Source organism: Thalassophryne amazonica, chromosome 2 (assembly GCF_902500255.1).
Source record: "Thalassophryne amazonica chromosome 2, fThaAma1.1, whole genome shotgun sequence".
In the NCBI taxonomy this organism is placed as follows: Eukaryota; Metazoa; Chordata; class Actinopteri; order Batrachoidiformes; family Batrachoididae; genus Thalassophryne; species Thalassophryne amazonica.
The window spans coordinates 159,200,205-159,220,070 of record NC_047104.1 but is presented as its reverse complement, the minus strand read 5'-3'; the positions used below and the strand labels follow the sequence as shown (position 1 = coordinate 159,220,070).

Genomic DNA, 19,866 nt, shown 5'->3' with positions numbered 1-19,866 from the left:
TCTCACTCCACACAGTCATTGGCAAAAGCACCTGCCAGCAGGGCGATGTCCATCACTCATTCTTCTGCTGTTTTTGCTCTTAATCTTATGGCTATGACTCGCAAACCGTTTCGCTTTTTCCTGGCAAGAATCCATCATGGCGATTGTTGGTGTTGTTCACAAGACGCTCGAATAGCCAGATAGTGATGTAGAAATCTGCGCCCACTCTGCGTGTCCAGACACGTTTTTGCTGCATCCACTTTTGTAAAAAACGGATGCAGCAGAATCATCGTGTGCAGTGTGAAAGGCCCTTAAATAAGATGGGTTTGCTGTGTGCATAAGCTTTTCTGACTTTCACCTCAGGTGATGTTCGACATTACGACGTATATCCAGCTCTGACCGCAGATCACCAATATGTGCATATACACACACGTTTGTGTCATTAGTCATAACTATGAAAAGAGGAACCTTAGTTTCCCAAACACAATCCTCTCTTTGCAGATGGACATGTGGTCCATTACTGGAGTTTCTTGGGAGTTGGAGTTTCGTACGTTTGCTTACTCCCCACTCAGAGAACAGGTGGAACTAAAATGGTAAATGGACTGCATTTATATAGCGCTTTTCCATCTGCATCAGATGCTCAAAGTGCTTTACAATAATGCCTCACATTCACCCCGATGTGATGGTGCTGCCATACAAGGTGCTCACTACACACCGGGAGCAACTAGGGGATTAAAGACCTTCCCCAAGGACCCTTAGTGATTTTCCGGTCAGGCTGGGATTTGAACCAAGCATCTTCTGGTGTCAAACCCAACGCCTTAACCACTAGACCATCACCTCCCCTACATTTGAATCCAGTATCATCCAAAACAATGTACAGACTCAAACCTCATAATGTATTTTTGTCTTTGGTGACACAGTCACACACCACATTAATTTAAATCCAGGTGCACTGACTGTTGGAGACACACGAGTCCTGGAACTTAGACCAGAAGATTCAGGAGCCACTTCATCTGCTTCCTCCAGCTGTGTTTAAATGCTGTTTAAATTGCTTTCAGTAACGTTCTGTTTTACTTGTCAGTGAGAACTGAAAATGAAGTTTAATTTACAAAGCAGCACCAGCTTTTGTGAAATGTTAACTTTGAGAGTTTATCAAAAAGTCCTTATTCCAGAGTTTGAAAACGCAGCAGATGTTGGTGCTGCTTAACTTGCTCGCCCAAGGGACCAAGCCTGCACCTTATTTGTGTTTTAATTTATTGCTGCTGCAAACAACTTTCTGCAGACAAAACAGAGACTTGGCGTGTCTCAAGTGATGGCCATAGTTTGCAGATTTCCCATTTAGCAGATTTGGATGCAGCACAGCTACTGCTACAGATGGTTCCAACTGTGCTGCTGAACAGAAAACGACACATTTCTATTGTGTTGGAAGCACTTCCCTCCATCTTGTCTCTGTTCTCAGTTCTTCTCTCGCTCTGTCTTATAATCTGCAAACTTCCAGGCTCTCTCCAGCAGCGTGAGTTCCAGCAAGCTCTTCCCGAGTAGCACCTGTCCCCACGAGACCTCCTTCGGTGAGGAGGTAGAAGTTCACAGTCTTCTTGTTGTCGATCAGCATACATTTGAAGGTGAGATAGCCACTTATACATTTCTGTTCTAATCGTGCTGATGCTTTCATGTGAGACTTGTGCTGGTAAACTAATGTGATGGCCTTGGAAAATAGCCACTAGTGGAAAAGGCTGTGTACTGCCTGCTCTGTGTTTCAGCCACCAACCCCCATTCTTCAGGATCTTACATGTTTCTATCTGGAGCGACACTTTTGAGTACACACAATAAGAACGTTAAGATTACTGATGGTCTCATTTTTCTTACAAATGTAAGTTGTGCTCTTCAAGACAAATTGCAGTCCATCTGCCCAACAAAACCTTCTGTGGCCCAAAACTCAAGATCCATAAAACTCTCAAAATCTAAATTTTATTCATTAATACAGGGAAATCAAAGCTCTGCCTGCTAAAAAAAAAATCAAAAAAAAAAATCATGCATTTCTCACATTTATAAATGCCTTTTTTTTAAACTGGATGTTGGGTTTGAGATAGGAAATGTACTGATGCCTTGAAATGCTCACAGCACCCACTAGATGGTGACAAAAGCTGTTCAAATGTGTGGCATGGTCTCGACTGTTTAATCATTTCAGAACTCAACTTTAAATTAAAACTGTAAAATAGCTTGATGCAGCGGTGCAGCATAGTAACTGAAAAAATGAGCGTGTGCTTTGTACAAGTCGTCATTTAAATTCTGAAGCCCAGTTTGTACTTCAAATTTTCCTTCACCACGCCTGTTAGTTAAAAAAAAAAAAATCCAGTTATTGTCGTGGATGTAGCTGGTCTTTCCCTTTGGTCAGCCGACAGCCCCTCTGTGAGTGCACACGTCGAGTTGAATATATTAATATCAATAGCTTTTCCTTCTTTAGTTTATCTTTATATTCCAAATCCTGTGGGTCACATATTGGAATGGGAATTGGTTATATTTTATCAATATCAAAGCCGTTATCAACTCTGATTATCAGTTTGGTTCGTTATTGGTTCCTGATTCATTTTCTGTGTGACAAATTGTAGTTCTACACAGGTTTTCTGCTTCAACGCAGTTGTTTTCCGTGTTGCAAGATACAATGAACAGAATCGTGACAACAGGTCTGACGTCATGACGCATCATCGAACATCGAACTGTCAGAAAAACATGGCGGCATTGACATGAAGGACTTTTAAAGTCCAAAGCAAACAATTCTGATGGATTGAAAAATCTGGAGTCTGTCCTCAAATGGAGCCGGTTCTCAGTTCTCATCCCTAGTCACTGACCTCTGACCTCTGTATGACTTTCATTGAGGAGCTGTTAGACGTGTGAAGACCAGAAAATGAACTTGTAACCTCAGCAGTCACTTGACATTTTCAATCACAGAAATGGTTAAAAACATTTCTGTTTCTGATTGTCATGTCTGTGACTTCTTCCCCAGAGACACAAACTACAGTAAAAGCTGTTAATTTTGTACGCTTGCTGGTATGTTGTGAATACAGCTACCACCAGAGCATTTTTCTGTATGGTTTTGCTGCGTGTCACTTACTGTGCATGTGAAAAAGTAGATGTCAGCCCAAATCTCAAGTCAGACATGGCTGCTGGGATGTCTGACTTGTAGGACACTCGTCTGCAGTGGCTGAAAGGCCACAACGCCTCCACACTGGCATCCCTCACAAATCCAGAAAACGTTCACACATAGAAAGAAATACCTTTATCAATTCATCATTTGGTTATTGCATAACAATGTCTTACAAATTTGAAGAAAAAAAAAACAGTCAGACTGATGATCTATGAGGCTGTACAGACACCAGTGGTGGGCACACTTCCGATAATCCGATAACAGATAATTATCGAAGATAATGTTTTCATTATTGGCAGAATGTTCAAAGACTAAAAGTGTGGTCTCATTGTTTGGGTCTGTTGTTACTTTTAATATTACTAGAATTGTTATCGAAGTTAATTTTTTGGTTATCTGTGCCCACCACTGACAGACACACAGTTTGATTTCAGTGATCAGCTGGCAACATTCACAATTTAGTAAATAAAATTTGTATGAAATGTGGTTTGACACAAAACTTGTGGAAGCTGCGTGAGATTTTGTAAAGGTGGATAGAATTAAATCTCCAGAGGAGAAACAAAAAAAAACAAAAACAATTCTCAAAGTTGGGCTAGTGACGACATGACGAGTCAGGGCGGGGGGGCGTGACAACCTGGTGCCATCTTTGGGCAAAAATAGCGTTGGTTGTTAATCTGTCTGCATGTAAATCCAGATATTTTATTTATTTATTTGCTGTAAATGTCGGGTTGTTGTGCGTTTCGATGCACAAATAAACACAACAAGGGCTTCAAGATGTACAGATTCCCTTCAAATCCCAACCGAAGAAATATTTGTGAAAATAAAGTCAGCGTGTGGGATGGAAACGACATCGTCATCAAAGTTTTGAGAGGTAAATTTATTGTTCAGTCCCATGTCCAGTAAAACTCAACTTAACCGTCATCGTATAAACCAGATATTCACAGTCACAAAACAAAAAACTCCCAAAGTTTTTGTGTCATTTTCCATATAATAAACACTGTATATAATGGATTTTGTACAACGGATTTTTCGCTGACATCGGATAAAATGTCCCGTCTGATCGCAATTTATTTCAGTTAAACCCCTCACATGTGGGACCGGAGTCATTTCTGTGATTAAAAGTCCGACTGTTTATTTTTTCCACTCTGTGTTCAGACTCTGACCTGCAGCCTGATGTGCACCAGTTAAATCAGACACAAAAGGCTGTGATTTGACACTTTGCTGCCTTCATGCCTTCGTCTGCCATCATATTAGAATAGTTTTTACAGTGTGCACACGCTGATAAGCACAAAGTCGATAAAAGAGGAAAATGTTCCGTTTACCTTTGATTTGGAGGTGATGATTGTAGAAAGAAAAGCTTGTTGAGGGTCAAATTAGTCCACAATAAAGAATAATCCAGAGACAGAACTGTAAAACTGTCACACACGTCACTGTATGACACGGAGTTACAGAGCTGCAGCTGCATAAATCAGGGTTTAAGTTAATTAAATAATCATTATAAATTGTAAGTGTATGTAAATTTGATAGTTTAACTATTTGTACGTTTATTTTGATAGCACCTGTACCTGGATGTGTTGCTGTATTTGGTTAAATGATTTTAAAAAAAAATGTTGAAAACATTAAAGGTCTATTCAGTAGTTCAGTGCAGTTGAAACCAAAATGGCGCCATGTTCTGAGTTGACGCCACTTTCTCAGTTAAAGCACTCTTGGTTGGGCAGTACCCCATCACCCTCTGGTGGCCGTTTTTGGTAGGTGAATTCATTGCCAAACTCAATACAAATACAGTGGTCACTTTTCAAAGGGGTCAGATTTAATGTACAGTGGTTCATGTCAGGTCAGCTTGGTGTATAAATCTCATGGTTCCACGCAGTAACAGCTGTCAGCTGGCTGTTAGAGTCAAAACCAAACCATCTGCTTTCCATGGAACAGCAGACGGCCTGAGCATGTTTTCACCGAACGGCCAGTCGCAGGAGTATGAATTCTTGCCTTCTGATTCGCCACTTTGCCAGAAGTGACGTGTACCTGACCTCACCAGTGTGTAGCACTTGACATGCTACTGCGTTCACGGCACTGAAACAAATGTCTGTCCTTGTATGAAAAATCACTATCTTTCAAAGAGTCTCTCCAGGAGGTGTGTTACCTGCCCCCCCCCCCCCCCCCCAAAAAAAAAACAAACAAACAAACAAAAAAAACTACAGACGGAGCCAAACTCCTCACACACTCCCTGGCTGAATTTGTGACACCTCAGGACAATCCACCAACAGTCCCGATCTTGGATAAAGGATCAAAAGGACTGAGGGCCCCAAACAGCGCTCCTGCTCTAGTCAACACTGGTCCAAACAGGATTTACTAGACAATTCATTTTGAATTTATTTTCATTTATATAGCGCCAAATCACAACAGAGTTGCCTCAAAGCACTTCACACAGGTAAAGTCTAACCTTACCAACCCCCAGAGCAACAGTGGTAAGGAAAAACTCCCTCTGAGGAAGAAACCCCAAGCAGACCAGACTCAAAGGGGTGACCCTCTGCTTGGGCCAAAAAATGATAGATTTGATATCGGCCTATATAGTTTTTCAATACACTAGGGTCAAGATTAGGTTTCTTAAGTAATGGTTTAATCTCTGCAGATTTGAAACATTTAGGAACAGATCCAGAAGTTAAAGAAAGATTAATAATTTCCAGCACATTCGTCCCCAGGAGTGGGCCACAGGTCCTTAAACAGTTTAGTTGGTATAGAATCAAATAAACAGGTTGTGCTTTTTGTTGACGTTACGAGTTTTGTCAGCATGCCTAGTGAGATAGTCAAATTCTGTAAATCTAGGTAATACCTCAGTAGTGGCGCCCACCTCAGTAGCAGGGTGTAGTGGCTGGATTAAGGCATGCTGGGATATGTTTAACCTGATGTCTTCTATTTTCTTCCCAAAGTAATCCAGGAATTCTTGTGCTGTAAAAGGAGAGTGAACTACAGGTGGTTGTCCATGCATAAGTGTTGCCACCGTGTCGGACAAGAACTTTGAGTTATGCTTGTTTTTGTTGATCAAGTCAGAGTAGTAGGTCCACTTTGTAGCCAGTAATGCATGCCTATAGTCTAAGATAGCATCACGCCACGCAAGGTGGAATACTTCTAATTTTGAACGACACCATTTCCGTTCTAGACCTCTTGCTTTATGCTTGAGGTCACACAGATGATCATTGAACCAAGGTGACTGTGATTTGGGGGAGCGCGGTTTTAACACAGGTGGTAAAATCATGTTGAGTGCTGAGTTTAAACTTTCCACAAGTCTGTCTACTGACTGGGTATTTGTCAAATGTGAAGCTAAGACATCAGGCAGTCTAGCTTCGAGTTCAGTCTTAGTTGAGGAGTTGATGCATCGCCGTAATGATATATAAGGTTGTTGTTCCACTAAACACGGCAGCGAAACTGTAAACTTAATAAGTGAGTGATCGGAGACCACTGTAAGAGGCATGATGTCAATATTCGTGACAGCAATACAACGTGTGAGAACCAGATCCAGAGTATTTCCACTAATGTTTCTCGAACCCCGAATCCATTGCTGAAATCCTAATGCGTCGACAATTTCCATAAATGATTTGCAGAGGGGATCAAAAGGCTTATTTATATGAATGTTAAAGTCACCAATGATCAGAGTGTTATCTGCACTAGTTGACAAGTTAGAGATGAACGCACCAAATTCATCTAAGCATTCAGAATATGGGCCAGGAGGCCTATATACATTGACAAAGTAATACGACTGATTTTTATTCTTCTGACCTTGGCAATGTGTAATACCCTGAGTAGAGCGGAGAATCAGAAGCTCAAACGAGTTATATTTGTGACCCCCAACAGCTAATAAGCGAAACCTAGATTTATAAATAAGAGCAACACCCCCACCTTGCTTCGCATCACGAGGGATGTGACTAAATGTATATGCTAGTGGGCAGGCCTCATTTAAGGGGAGGACAGCTGTAGGTTTAAGCCAGGTCTCACATAGCCCAATCATATCTAAGTAATGATCAATAATTAAATCATTGATCAACAGTGATTTTGAGGACAGTGATCTTATGTTAATGAGACCCACTAAAAGGACCTCAGTGGGGCTGACAGCTGAACTGTTTGGGTTTAGGGGTGGCTCCAGAGTAGCATATATAAGATGCCTAGAAGTAGGTTTAGTTTTGAGACATTCCACGCGCGTTGTAGGTAGCAGACACGAAATCTTTGCTATTGCTGGAACAACCACTGGGCCATCCTCAATTTCAACATCATCCAATATAGTAATGGATATTAAGTTTGGAAAGCATGTCCCCCTATGATTTTTATGGACACGACTACGGAAGCAGGCCACAGTCTCAACTTGTTGAAATTCCCTCCCTGGCAAATAAACTGCACTATCGCCATAGTGGATTTTCTGCACTAAATTCCCCGCTAAGCTAATGGATTCCACACCCATATTTGTCATAAGCCTTGCAGGGTCTCTAATCACCTGCTCCGTGGCCTGCTGTAGATTCCTAATGTTACCCTCCCTGTAGAGCTCTATCTATGTTTGCAGACAAGATGGCGGCGCCTTCCCCAGTAGGGTGGAAGCCGTCCGGCATCAGCAAGCCATAGAGGCCCCAGAACGAAGGCCTGTTATCAATAAAGCTAAAGCCTTGCTGTCTACAAAACTGCACCAGCCACCTATTTAATGATTTCAGCCTGCTAAACGCCTCATCAGTACCCCGGGGGGGAGGGGACCAGAGACTATTAATCGATGCTGACACATCTTTCTGGCAAGGTCACAAGTCCTCTCTATGTCCATTTTTGTGACCTCTGAGTGCTTCATCCTGATATCATTGGTGCCAACGTGAATAACTATGTGACTATATCTCATGTCATGTTCCTTCATCTGTCTTCCCTTCTGTAGCATCAGCACCCTAAGATGAGATGCAATGTCGGGAGCTCTGGAGCCCAGGAATACATTTAACGTCAGCCGGCGTCTGTAACCTCACTTTGCGGGTGATAGAATCCCCTATCACTAAAGTCCGGTGTTTCAGCCTGGAGACAGGACTGGAAGTCACTTGTGGGATCAGAGAATTCACATCAAGCAAATCCAAGGGGGAGAACCGATTCACAGTTCGCACTGGCGAGTGTGATCGGGGTGCCACAACCGGGCACCAAGCCCTACGGGGCTTCCTCCGCCTAGCCACAGTCCTAGCCATCCTACACAGCTGGCGTTTCTAAGCTGATGCTAATGGGCTCGCTAGCCGGCCCAACACTAACCTCATCTGGAGTGCCCGTAACATCTAACTCCGCTAACCGCTAGCAAATGCTAACTGCTAGCGGTTCACAACAGGACTGTTGTTACATAACGTTCAGAGTAGATACAATTAATAACCAGAAGAGTGCTAAACAGAAATAAAAGAAGCGTATACAACCGTGTGAAGTTCAGAGTGGCGTCACAGCAACAAACAATCCTAGACAGTTTACTAAACAGTGATGGGAGTTTGGACACATCTCTGATGAGACGACACAGTGGACATTAAGTCTCACATTTTCACGTCCTGATCCGAGCGTGAATGATGAATATAACGTGCAGCCGCTCGTCCACCCAACAGCCAGTGAAAGACGCCGTTACAGATTTTACTGTGAACTCCACGTCGCGTTGAAACTACAAAACAAATGGATGGAAACGTCCTGCTGCAGGGAGACTAAAGTTAATCAGGAATAAATTCAAATGGTCTGGTTCAAGCAAAAAGGACCAAATCACTGACGTGACTTTTTTTTTAATCATTGTTTTATTCTGAAAAGCTAACACTCCTTTGATTTTATCATGTGTTTGACAGAATTCGTTGTTGGTTGACGTTATTCAAGTTATTTCACACAAACCAAAATCTGTGTTTGGCATGAATTTACTTCAAACTGTCTCCATGCAAACATGATATGTTAACCTGCTAAATCTGCATTTTATGGGTTCTTCTGTTACATGGATGTGAAATATTAATGTGAATTAAAATATGATAAATATTTAACATGCTCGTAGAAGTCAGATAATGATGGGAAAAGTGTTTATGTGATGTTTTGCACAACACGTAAATTGTCCGAATCAAAGAAATGCTGACGTTCCCATTTATATAAATTAATCAAATCAAATTAAACCCCAAATCAGTGTTCCTGAGAATTAAACATGATATTGGTGATGAACAGGAGGTGCAACTTTACTTGTATCAAATTTGATTTTAGTTTATTTTAAGACACTGTCAGTTGTTCTAAAAGCATAAATTGCTGAAGTCAGATGTTTAGATAAATGCAGAGAGAGAACAGTAACAGTCCAACGGGAATAAGTGGTTTTATTAAACATTAATGACCCCGTATTCTAATCCATGTCGTCTTGCCAAGATGGGAAAATGTGCTTAGCCCAATCACACGGCACTTAACGAAGGGCAACGAAGACCTGACGAAACAAGAAATCTGGACTTTCATTGACTTTCGTTGGCATCATTTAACCTTCGCGCAGCTTCGTTCCTGCAGCTGGCGCTTTGTCAGGATTTTTAAACTGTTGAAAAATTTGAACGAAGGGCAAGGAAAACCTCAATTCGTCTGTGTTTCGTTTTGCTGTCGTTCTTGACGTTTTTTAATCATTTGTGTAGTTTTTGTAACATTATTGTTTAATTTGACTTCGTTGGAGCAGCTGAACGTTTTCACACAGTGCAGAAGCCGGTTTGTGAGCGCTGAGGCTGCTGCTTCATGTACCATCAGAAATTACAGGACAAACTCAGCCTGCTTGCTTGGATTTTTTTTTTTATCTTGGTGGGGGGGTCAGCTTCACTGGGCTCAGGCACCTTACATAAGCCAGAATTAATCTTTTGTGTGGATATAATTAATTATTTTGCCACAAGCAACTGCTGAATTTGAAACAAAAAAAAGTTGTGTAATTTCCGACGGTGCTTGAATGCAGCATCAGCGGCAGCAGGAGCTGCTGCGTGCGCTTATTATTTTGTATTAAATATAACAATATGAGTGTAGGAATGATAATCCAGTCCTTCTGTACTTGTGGCAACAGGTAGATAATTCAAATGATTATATAAAGAGCTGTTCTGAAGATAGAATTCACGTTGTGGATCAGTGATCAGCTGGTGGAAATAACCGCACATGTGAGTCAATGCGCACGTTCATATGCACTGATTAATTTGCTGCTCTGATATATTCAATCATCTTTACACTTATATTTATAGTTATTCTCCCTTTTGACAGTTTTCTGTTGTAAATCAATATATATGGCTTAGAACATAATACTGTGTGATACAGCAGTGACCACGGCGCAGTTTTTTTTTTTTTTTATTGGAGGAAGACGGAGCGCGCAGCGTGTCGACAGACAGTGTGGATTCTGATGATGATGGAGATGATCCCTCTTTTGTTCTGGACGAGGAACCCGAGCAGGTGGTCCACCGATGTGCACACAGATCTCCACAGATTCTGTTTGCAGTTTCTCCAGGACTCAGGTGCTATGAGCTCCGTCCCAGCGCCGAGTCCTGGAACTCAGAGATACAGACACACACTGCTCCATCTGTGGCTCCAGGTGCATTTCATTAAAGCGTCGAGATCGTGAGCTTCGGTTTTGTTAAGTTCCTCTTTCGTCCCTTTTGCGTTCTTTCTTTACAGACTGTTCGGTGATAAAAGCTCTTTCATCCACGTTTTCTCAACGAATTGTGACTTTTTTTTACTTTTTCCCTTCGTTCAGGAAGTGTAGTGTGCCGTGTGACTGGGCCATAAAATGAGCAAGAAAATGGGACTGAGAAATAGCTCTCATGTAGGTTATTAATTGTACCTAATGGTGCCAAATTGCATGTAATATTTCAAAATTTTCTGGTGGAGGTTTAATTAAACTTGAGACTTAATTAAATCTTCTGTTCATTTAAATACACTACAGCACATATAATTCAGTCCCACAGTGTAGTTTCATTTGCCTTATTTGTTCATATAAGATAAAAACATTTGGCAGCACATACAGCTGTCTGTGTGTCTGTCTGTGTGTCTGTCTGTCTGTCTCTCTCACTCTCTCTCTCAACTTGTGCATGTATCTCTGACCAAAACAAAATCCATTCTGTGGTCAGTAAATGTATTTCTGTGTTTATTATCCAGATAGTAAGACTCTTCGGCTGCTCCCTTGTTTTCACTCGGGGTCGCCACAGCAGACCCCACAATGGATCTGCATGCTGATTTGGCACAAGTTTTACACCGGATGTCCTTCCTGAATCAACTCCACACTACATGGTGAAATGTGGCAGAGGTGGTTTTAGAACCAGGAGCATTCCGCACTGAAACCAAGTGCACTGACCACTTGGCCACCACCCCTGCAGATAAATAGACAACAATAACATCTGTCACTTTAGTGCGTATGTATGTATGTGTATGTGTGTGTGTGTGTGTGTGTGTGTGTGTGTGTGTGTGTGTCTGTGTGTGTGTGTGCGCGCGCGTGCGCTCACCTCGACACATGTATCACATGTGGGTTGTACTTTGTATCTTGTGTGCACACAGTCGTGTTTCCAGCTGTTTCATAAAATGTGTGTGTTTAAATTTTCTCTTTCTCTCACTCCAGTGTTTCTTTCTCTTTTTGCTCTGTATGCACCACTCTGCATTTAATCATTAGTGATCGATCTCTGCTCCCCTCCACAGCATGTCTTTTTCCTGGTTCTCTCCCTCAGCCCCAACCAGTCCCAGCAGAAGACTGCCCCTCCCTGAGCCTGGTTCTGCTGGAGGTTTCTTCCTGTTAAAAGGGAGTTTTTCCTTCCCACTGTAGCTAAGTGCTTGCTCACAGGGGGTCGTTTTGACCGTTGGGGGTTTTCTGTAATTATTGTATGGCTTTTGCCTTACAATATAAAGCACCTTGGGGCAACTGTTTGTTGTGATTTGGCGCTATATAAATAAAATTGATTGATTGATTGACTGCAGCCCCCAGATCAAACTGCAGCCTGTGGCACAGTTCACGTTCCCCTCCTTTGCTGTAGTGGGCACGCACCTTAACATTGGGGGCACACACCTTAACATTGGGGGCACACACCTTAACATTGGGGGCACACACCTTAACATTGGGGGCACACACCTTAACATTGGGAGCACACACCTTAACATTGGGAGCACACACCTTAACATTGGGGGCACACACCTTAACATGGGGGGCACACACCTTAACATGGGGGGCACACACCTTAACATGGGGAGCACACACCTTAACATGGGGGGCACACACCTTAACATTGGGGGCACACACCTTAACATGGGGAGCACACACCTCAACATTGGGGGCACACACCTTAACATGGGGGGCACACACCTTAACATTGGGAGCACACACCTTAACATGGGGAGCACACACCTTAACATTGGGAGCACACACCTTAACATGGGGAGCACACACCTTAACATGGGGAGCACACACCTCAACATTGGGGGCACACACCTTAACATGGGGGGCACACACCTTAACATTGGGAGCACACACCTTAACATGGGGAGCACACACCTTAACATTGGGAGCACACACCTTAACATGGGGAGCACACACCTTAACATGGGGAGCACACACCTTAACATGGGGAGCACACACCTTAACATGGGGGGCACACACCTTAACATTGGGAGCACACACCTTAACATGGGGAGCACACACCTTAACATTGGGAGCACACACCTTAACATTGGGAGCACACACCTTAACATTGGGAGCACACACCTTAACATGGGGAGCACACACCTTAACATGGGGAGCACACACCTCAACATTGGGGGCACACACCTTAACATGGGGGGCACACACCTTAACATTGGGAGCACACACCTTAACATGGGGAGCACACACCTTAACATTGGGAGCACACACCTTAACATTGGGAGCACACACCTTAACATGGGGAGCACACACCTTAACATGGGGAGCACACACCTTAACATGGGGAGCACACACCTTAACATGGGGGGCACACACCTTAACATTGGGAGCACACACCTTAACATGGGGAGCACACACCTTAACATTGGGAGCACACACCTTAACATTGGGAGCACACACCTTAACATTGGGAGCACACACCTTAACATGGGGAGCACACACCTTAACATTGGGGGCACACACCTTAACATTGGGGGCACACACCTTAACATTGGGGGCACACACCTTAACATTGGGAGCACACACCTTAACATTGGGGGCACACACCTTAACATTGGGGGCACACACCTTAACATTGGGAGCACACACCTTAACATTTGGAGCACACACCTTAACATTGGGAGCACACACCTTAACATTGGGGGCACACACCTTAACATTGGGGGCACACACCTTAACATGGGGAGCGCACACCTTAACATGGGGAGCGCACACCATAACGTGGGGAGCGCACACCATAACGTGGGGAGCACACACCATAACGTGGGGAGCACACACCATAACGTGGGGAGCACACACCTCTTAATATCGGTAGCACACCCCTCTTAACATTGGGGGCACACACCTTAACATTGGGGGGCACACACCATAACGTGGGGGGCACACACCAGAACGTGCACACTGTGTTTTGCGGTTGTTGTGAAATGTGCTTTTACATAGCTGCGTCAGTGTCGCCTTGTATCGCTGTATGCTGCGTGGATGGCCTTATAGCATTTGATGTCATTTCCCATCATTTAAGTGATACTTAAGTGTCTGATGTCACACAACAAAGATTAAATGTTTGCAAATTTTAACTTGGGGGGGGGGGGGGGGTCAGGACAGCACTACCTTATCACTATATGCTTGCACATTCTCAGTAGTAAAAGGTAAGTGCATAGTTGTGAACGTGCCGATGCAGATGGGCCTGAGGCTTGTTGTCGTGCTTCTTCACCCTTTATTTAATACCAAACCGTGGCTGTGATTTGTCTCACGGCCGAGGTCTCAGAATTATACTGAGATCCTCTCGCATTCGGTGCCCTGAGACATTTGTGTTTTCTGTCTTAGTTCTGCACGCCCACCAGCTCCTCCCCAGTGAGTACGCACTCAGTATGGTATCGTGCCGTCTGGGTAAAGACCCTTCGGTGTATTTTGTTGTGGGCACGGCCATGGTGTACCCCGAGGAGGCGGAGCCCAAGCAGGGACGCATCATTGTCTTCCACTACACTGACGGTTAGTAGTTTTCTCTGCCGTATTACAGACTCTCATCATACTCATCATATTTCCTCCACTATCATTTTTTCTTTTGTGAGAATTTGTCTGCTCGTATTTCCTCTTTCCTGCCTCACTTCATCACTTTATCACTTTTTTGTCGTCCTCTGCTGATTCTCCTTATTTCTTTTCTCACTGTGTCCTCCTTGAGGTGAACTGGTTACTTTTCATTTATCCTCTAGCTTTTCATCCTCCCCTGCCTCGTAATATCTCACTGACTGTTTTTCTCCTCCACGTCTGTCTCTCCCGTCCTGATGTGTCTTTCACTTGTCACGCTGTCTTCTCTGAGTAGCAGTGTTGTATTTGACGTGGCAGATGTAGCGCCCTGAATGCTAAGTGAACAGTGACTGACAGACGCTGTGGTTTTCCACTCAGGTAAGCTGCAAACTGTGGCTGAGAAGGAGGTGAAAGGGGCCGTCTATTCTATGGTGGAGTTCAATGGCAAACTGCTCGCGAGCATCAACAGCACAGTAAGTGGCCCTTGATACAGTTTATACACACTGACTTTAGATATTATAAAGTACTTGGCCTCTTTAAATCCAATCACATTTGTGATTTTCTTGTGAAGACTTGAAGAAAAGTTGCCATGGGTCTCTCTCTCTCACACACACACACACACACACACATATTCTGTCAAATTGTTTGGGCCGTTCCTGCATCCTTTGCAGGAACCAAGAGATGACACAGTTTAGTGGACGTGACTATCAAAAATCCGGCTGGGGTTAAAGGAACCACCCACAGAGCACAGAGACTGCACATTGTTAAAGCTGAAAAACATTATTAGTACAAATAACAAGTATTCAAAGCACTGACTTCTCCAGTGCTTTGAATACTATACATCCCAGCCTTCTCCAGGAGAAACTTACAGGGCTGTGAAAACTCCGCGGATCCGCGGGATTCTGCGGATTTCATCATGGGGAGGCGGGGCGGGGTGTCAGTGATGTATTCTTTAATGAATGAATGAATTTATTTGGCACACAAACTCAACAATAATCGTGAACTTCACTGAGTTTTTAAAATGTTTATCGCAAAGTGTTCTCTTTTTTTCCGACATCGTGTAAGTTTTATAAGTCCACGGACACTGATCTGTGTGTCACAGATACAAATCAGTTTCCTCGCATCCGCGGAGGAAAAATGCCACTCAAAACGTAGCTGTCACGACAGTTGTCGTAAAGCAGGACTGGTTGGTTGCTGCGGTGATGCTGTGTGGCTCCTGTGCGACGCTTAAGCTAAACTTAGCATGTGGACATTCCAAACTTTTAGAGCTTTCAAGTTTTTAAAAGAAGATTTATGCAGCATGTCTGTGTCACGGAGCGACGTCGCACAGAGAGAAGATGGCGCGAAAGATGGTTTGAAAAAGTCATAAGGTCAAGTTATAAGGACAAGAATCCATGGAATCGTCGCTGGCTTCATCAACACACCTGAAAGATAAAAGAAATGGGAAAAGTGAACTGTACCCTCTCTTCCCTACTTCCACGTCATATTCTGTTTTTTCAACATCATCATTGGCAGGTCAAATAAAAGGTTGAATATAGGATCATTTAAATATCCATTAATTTTGAGATTTGTTCTTCCAGGAGATGCTGAAAAAGTATCATTAGATAAAAATTTAATTCTGGGGCCCCACAGGGCCCTAGACCCCGGCTCATGGGGAGCTGTACCCCACCCCAGACCCCCTGCACATTTTCCTCAGATTTCACAATTTTCATTTCACAGCCCTGAACTTAACATCATGGCTGTGGAGCCCCACCTCGTGCTGTGGATTTCGGATTATTTGACCACAGTTTGTATGGGGGGGGTGCGGGGTGTAGGTCCTCTACATTGACCTGCAGCACTGGAGCCCCTCAGGGCACGGTGCTTTCACCCCTCCTCTTCACCCTCTACACTACGGACTTTCATTACAACTGCAATACGTCACATGCAGAAGTTCTCAGATGACACTGCAATTGTGGCATGTATTTGGGGGGGGGTATAGGAGTGTGGTGAAGGACTTTGTGGGACGGTGCCAGCAAAACAAGCTCCTGCTCAACACCACCAAAACAAATGGTGCTTGATTTCAGGTGGGCACCAGCCTCTCTGCACCCCATTGTAATTGACGGATCCGAGGTGGAGGTGGTTTCCACCTATAGGTACCTTGGGCTGCAGCTGGACAACAGGCTGACCTGGACAGCTAATATGGATGCTGTCTATGAGAAGGGACAGCGTAAAATGTACTTTCTTAGGAGGCTGGCTTCATTCAGGGTCTGCTCCAAGGTATTGTACATGTTCTATCAGTCCATCGTGTCCAGTGTTCTTTTCTACGCCATTGTGTGTTGGGGGGCGGTGTGAGGAAGAAGGATGTTCTGAGGCTGAATCGGCTCATTAAAAAAGCAGGCTCTGGTGGGACTGTGTCTGGACCCTGTGGAAAAGGTGCTGGAGCGTAGAACACTCTCCAAGATCAGGGCAGTCCTGTCCAATCAGAGCCACCCCCTGAACTCCGTGATATCCAAGCAGGGGAGCGCCTTCAGTTCCAGACTCCTCTCCCTCAAATGCTCCACTGACAGACTGAAGAACTCTTTTGTCCCTCGGGGCATCAGGGTGTATAATGCAGCCACATCAGCCAGGGGCAGCAGACGGGGGCTTTAACTACCTAAACATGGTCTCAGGTGCCTTGATTCCTGTCACTTGTTGCACTTTGTATACTGTTTTTGTACTACTTATTTATTAACTTGTCTCTGTGTTGTTTTATTTTTTAACTTATGTAACTTTTATATGTATGAATGAGAGCGACGGACGCCACACAATTTCCCTCGGGATTAATAAAGTATTTATCTATCTATCTAATCTATCTATCAGGCCCACAACAGTACTGACATCTTTGCACAGGGTTCGGGTTAAGCCCAGGTTACACATAGACGGTTTTGTCGGCGGGTAGTACGTAGACCGAAGTTTGCGGTAGTTCCCGCTGTTTTCGCGGTGGAAAGGTGCAGAGCATTTCGCTGGCATTTTGAGCGCCGTACTAGCCACAAATACGTGGATAAAACGCCGCTAAATCCGCCGAATAAAGCGGCATTTTGACGCCGTAGCATCCGGCACACGTCAGGCAATGGGGGTTAATACCCAGTTCTATCCTTTACAATTGCAGGTTAAGATGCGCGTGAGAACGGCGGTATTCTGCTGCCGCCGATGATGCCCTGTGTACAGCTGGATTTATCCAGGCAAATCCTGCCTTCCTCCAGGAACTTTTGCATATAGGCACCGCCCCCAGAGTATAATAGGCTGAAGCAGCTGTCACTGCAAGGGGAGGGAGATCATCTCTCAGCCTTTTCTTCTCCTTTCCTTTTCCCCTCCTCAACATGTTGCTCATCTCCACCACAGGCCTCTCCTCTGCTTCTGAACCAGACCTCTTGGTAAGTCCTTGCCGCTGCCAATTTTCTTTTAAGAGCCATACTGGAGCTTCTCTGCAAAAATATCTGGAGCTGGCCGCGAGTGAGAGGCCTGCATGCAGCACGCTAGCGTTTTTATACTGACCGCCGCCTATCGGCTGTTTGGAACGCCGTTAACCGGGAGGTGGCATTTAGAATGGCGTACTGTCCGCTAGTGCCGCCGTTTTGTCTGCCTCTGTCGCCCGTTAAAACGCCCTTGAAGACGCCAATGTGGGCTCTATCGCGTTTTACACACCGTTGGTTAGGGATAAAACGCCGGCCGCCAATTACAGCGGTGTAAACTGCGGCACTACAGGAAGGGGCAGGATGAAACGGCGATTAAAAAGTATCAAATGCCGTTGTTCACGTTGTCTCCGCCGTCACGCGAATTCTCCGGGAGCACTCCCAGAATTATTCGACGTTAAATAATTTTTTCGACGATTCCCGGTAAAGCTGGAACTAAGCCACGCCCCCTAGTGCCGTCGTTAACAACGGCGTGTGATCCTTAAGACGGCCAAAAACTCTTCCGGGACGCTTCCGGGAGCTCTTTCCGTCTATGTGTGAACGGGGCTTTAGAAGAAGAGAGGGGGGGGAGAGGGGGGGAGAAGGGGCTAGAGAGAGAGAGGGGGGGGGAGAAGGGGCTAGAGAGAGAGAGAGGGGGGGGAGAAGGGGCTAGAGAGAGAGAGGGGGGGGAGAAGGGGCTAGAGAGAGAGAGGGGGGGGAGAAGGGGCTAGAGAGAGAGAGGGGGGGGGAGAAGGGGCTAGAGAGAGAGAGGGGGGGGAGAAGGGGCTAGAGAGAGAGAGGGGGGGGAGAAGGGGCTAGAGAGAGAGAGGGGGGGGAGAAGGGGCTAGAGAGAGAGAGGGGGGGGAGAAGGGGCTAGAGAGAGAGGGGGGGAGAGGGGGAGAAAGGGGCTAGAGAGAGAGGGGGGGGGAGAAGAGGGGCTAGAGAGAGAGAGGGGGGGGGAGGGCGAGAGCGAGAGGAGGGGAGAAGGGCTAGAGGAGAGGAGGGGGGGAGAAGGGGCTAGAGAGAGAGAGGGGGGGGAAGGGGCTAGAGAGAGAGGGGGGGAGAAGGGGCTAGAGAGAGAGAGGGGGAGAGAGGGAGAGGGGGGAAGAGTGAGAGAGAGAGAGGGAAGAGTGAGAGAGAGAGAGGGAGAGGGGGAAGAGTGAGAGAGAGAGAGAGAGGGAGAGGGGGGAAGAGTGAGAGAGAGAGGGAGAGGGGGAAGAGTGAGAGAGAGAGAGGGAGAGGGGGAAGAGTGAGAGGGAGAGGGGGAAGAGTGAGAGGGAGAGGGGGAAGAGTGAGAGGGAGAGGGGGAAGAGTGAGAGGGAGAGGGGGAAGAGTGAGAGTGAGAGAGGGGGAAGAGTGAGAGTGAGAGGGGGGGAAGAGTGAGAGTGAGAGGGGGGGAAGAGTGAGAGGGAGAGGGGGAAGAGTGAGAGAGAGGGGGGGAAGAGTGAGAGGAGAGGGGGAAGAGAGAGGGGGGGAAGAGTGAGAGGGAGAGGGGGAAGAGGGAGAGGGGGAAAGAGTGAGGGGGAGAGGGGGAAGAGTGAGGGGGAGAGAGGGAGAGGGGGGAAGAGTGAGAGGGAGAGGGGGAAGAGTGAGAGGGAGAGAGGGAGAGGGGGAAGAGTGAGAGGGAGAGGGGGAAGAGTGAGAGAGAGAGAGGGGAGGGGGGAGAAGAGTGAGAGGGAGAGGGGGAAGAGTGAGAGGGAGAGGGGGGGAAGAGTGAGAGGGAGAGGGGGAAGAGTGAGAGGGGGAGAGGGGAGAGGGGGGAAGAGTGAGAGGGAGAGGGGGGAAGAGTGAGAGGGGGGAAGAGTGAGAGGGAGGGGGGAAGAGTGAGAGGGAGAGGGGGAAGAGTGAGAGAGGGAGAGGGGGGAAGAGTGAGAGGGAGAGGGCGAAGAGTGAGAGAGGGAGAGGGGGAAGAGGAGAGAGGGAGAGGGGGGAAGAGTGAGAGGGAGAGGGCGAAGAGTGAGAGAGAGAGAGAGGGAGAGGGGGGAAGAGTGAGAGAGAGAGAGGGAGAGGGGGGAAAGAGTGAGAGAGAGAGAGGGGGGAAGAGTGAGAGAGGGAGAGGGGGAAGAGTGAGAGAGAGGGAGAGGGGGAAGAGTGAGAGAGGGAGAGGGAGAGGGGGAAGAGTGAGAGAGAGGGAGAGGGGGAAGAGTGAGAGAGAGAGAGGGAAG

At 45.7% G+C, this 19,866-nt stretch overlaps 1 protein-coding gene across 1 annotated transcript in view; it reads left to right on the top strand.

Moving 5' to 3' along the window:
* Positions 1–19,866, top strand: part of ddb1 (damage-specific DNA binding protein 1) — a 260,804-nt gene that overhangs the window by 172,887 nt on the left and 68,051 nt on the right. The window contains exons 19-21 of the mRNA XM_034160167.1: positions 1,478–1,601; positions 14,091–14,255; positions 14,670–14,764. Coding sequence (XP_034016058.1) covers positions 1,478–1,601; positions 14,091–14,255; positions 14,670–14,764 — 384 coding nt within the window. The remainder of the gene's footprint in view (positions 1–1,477; positions 1,602–14,090; positions 14,256–14,669; positions 14,765–19,866) is intronic.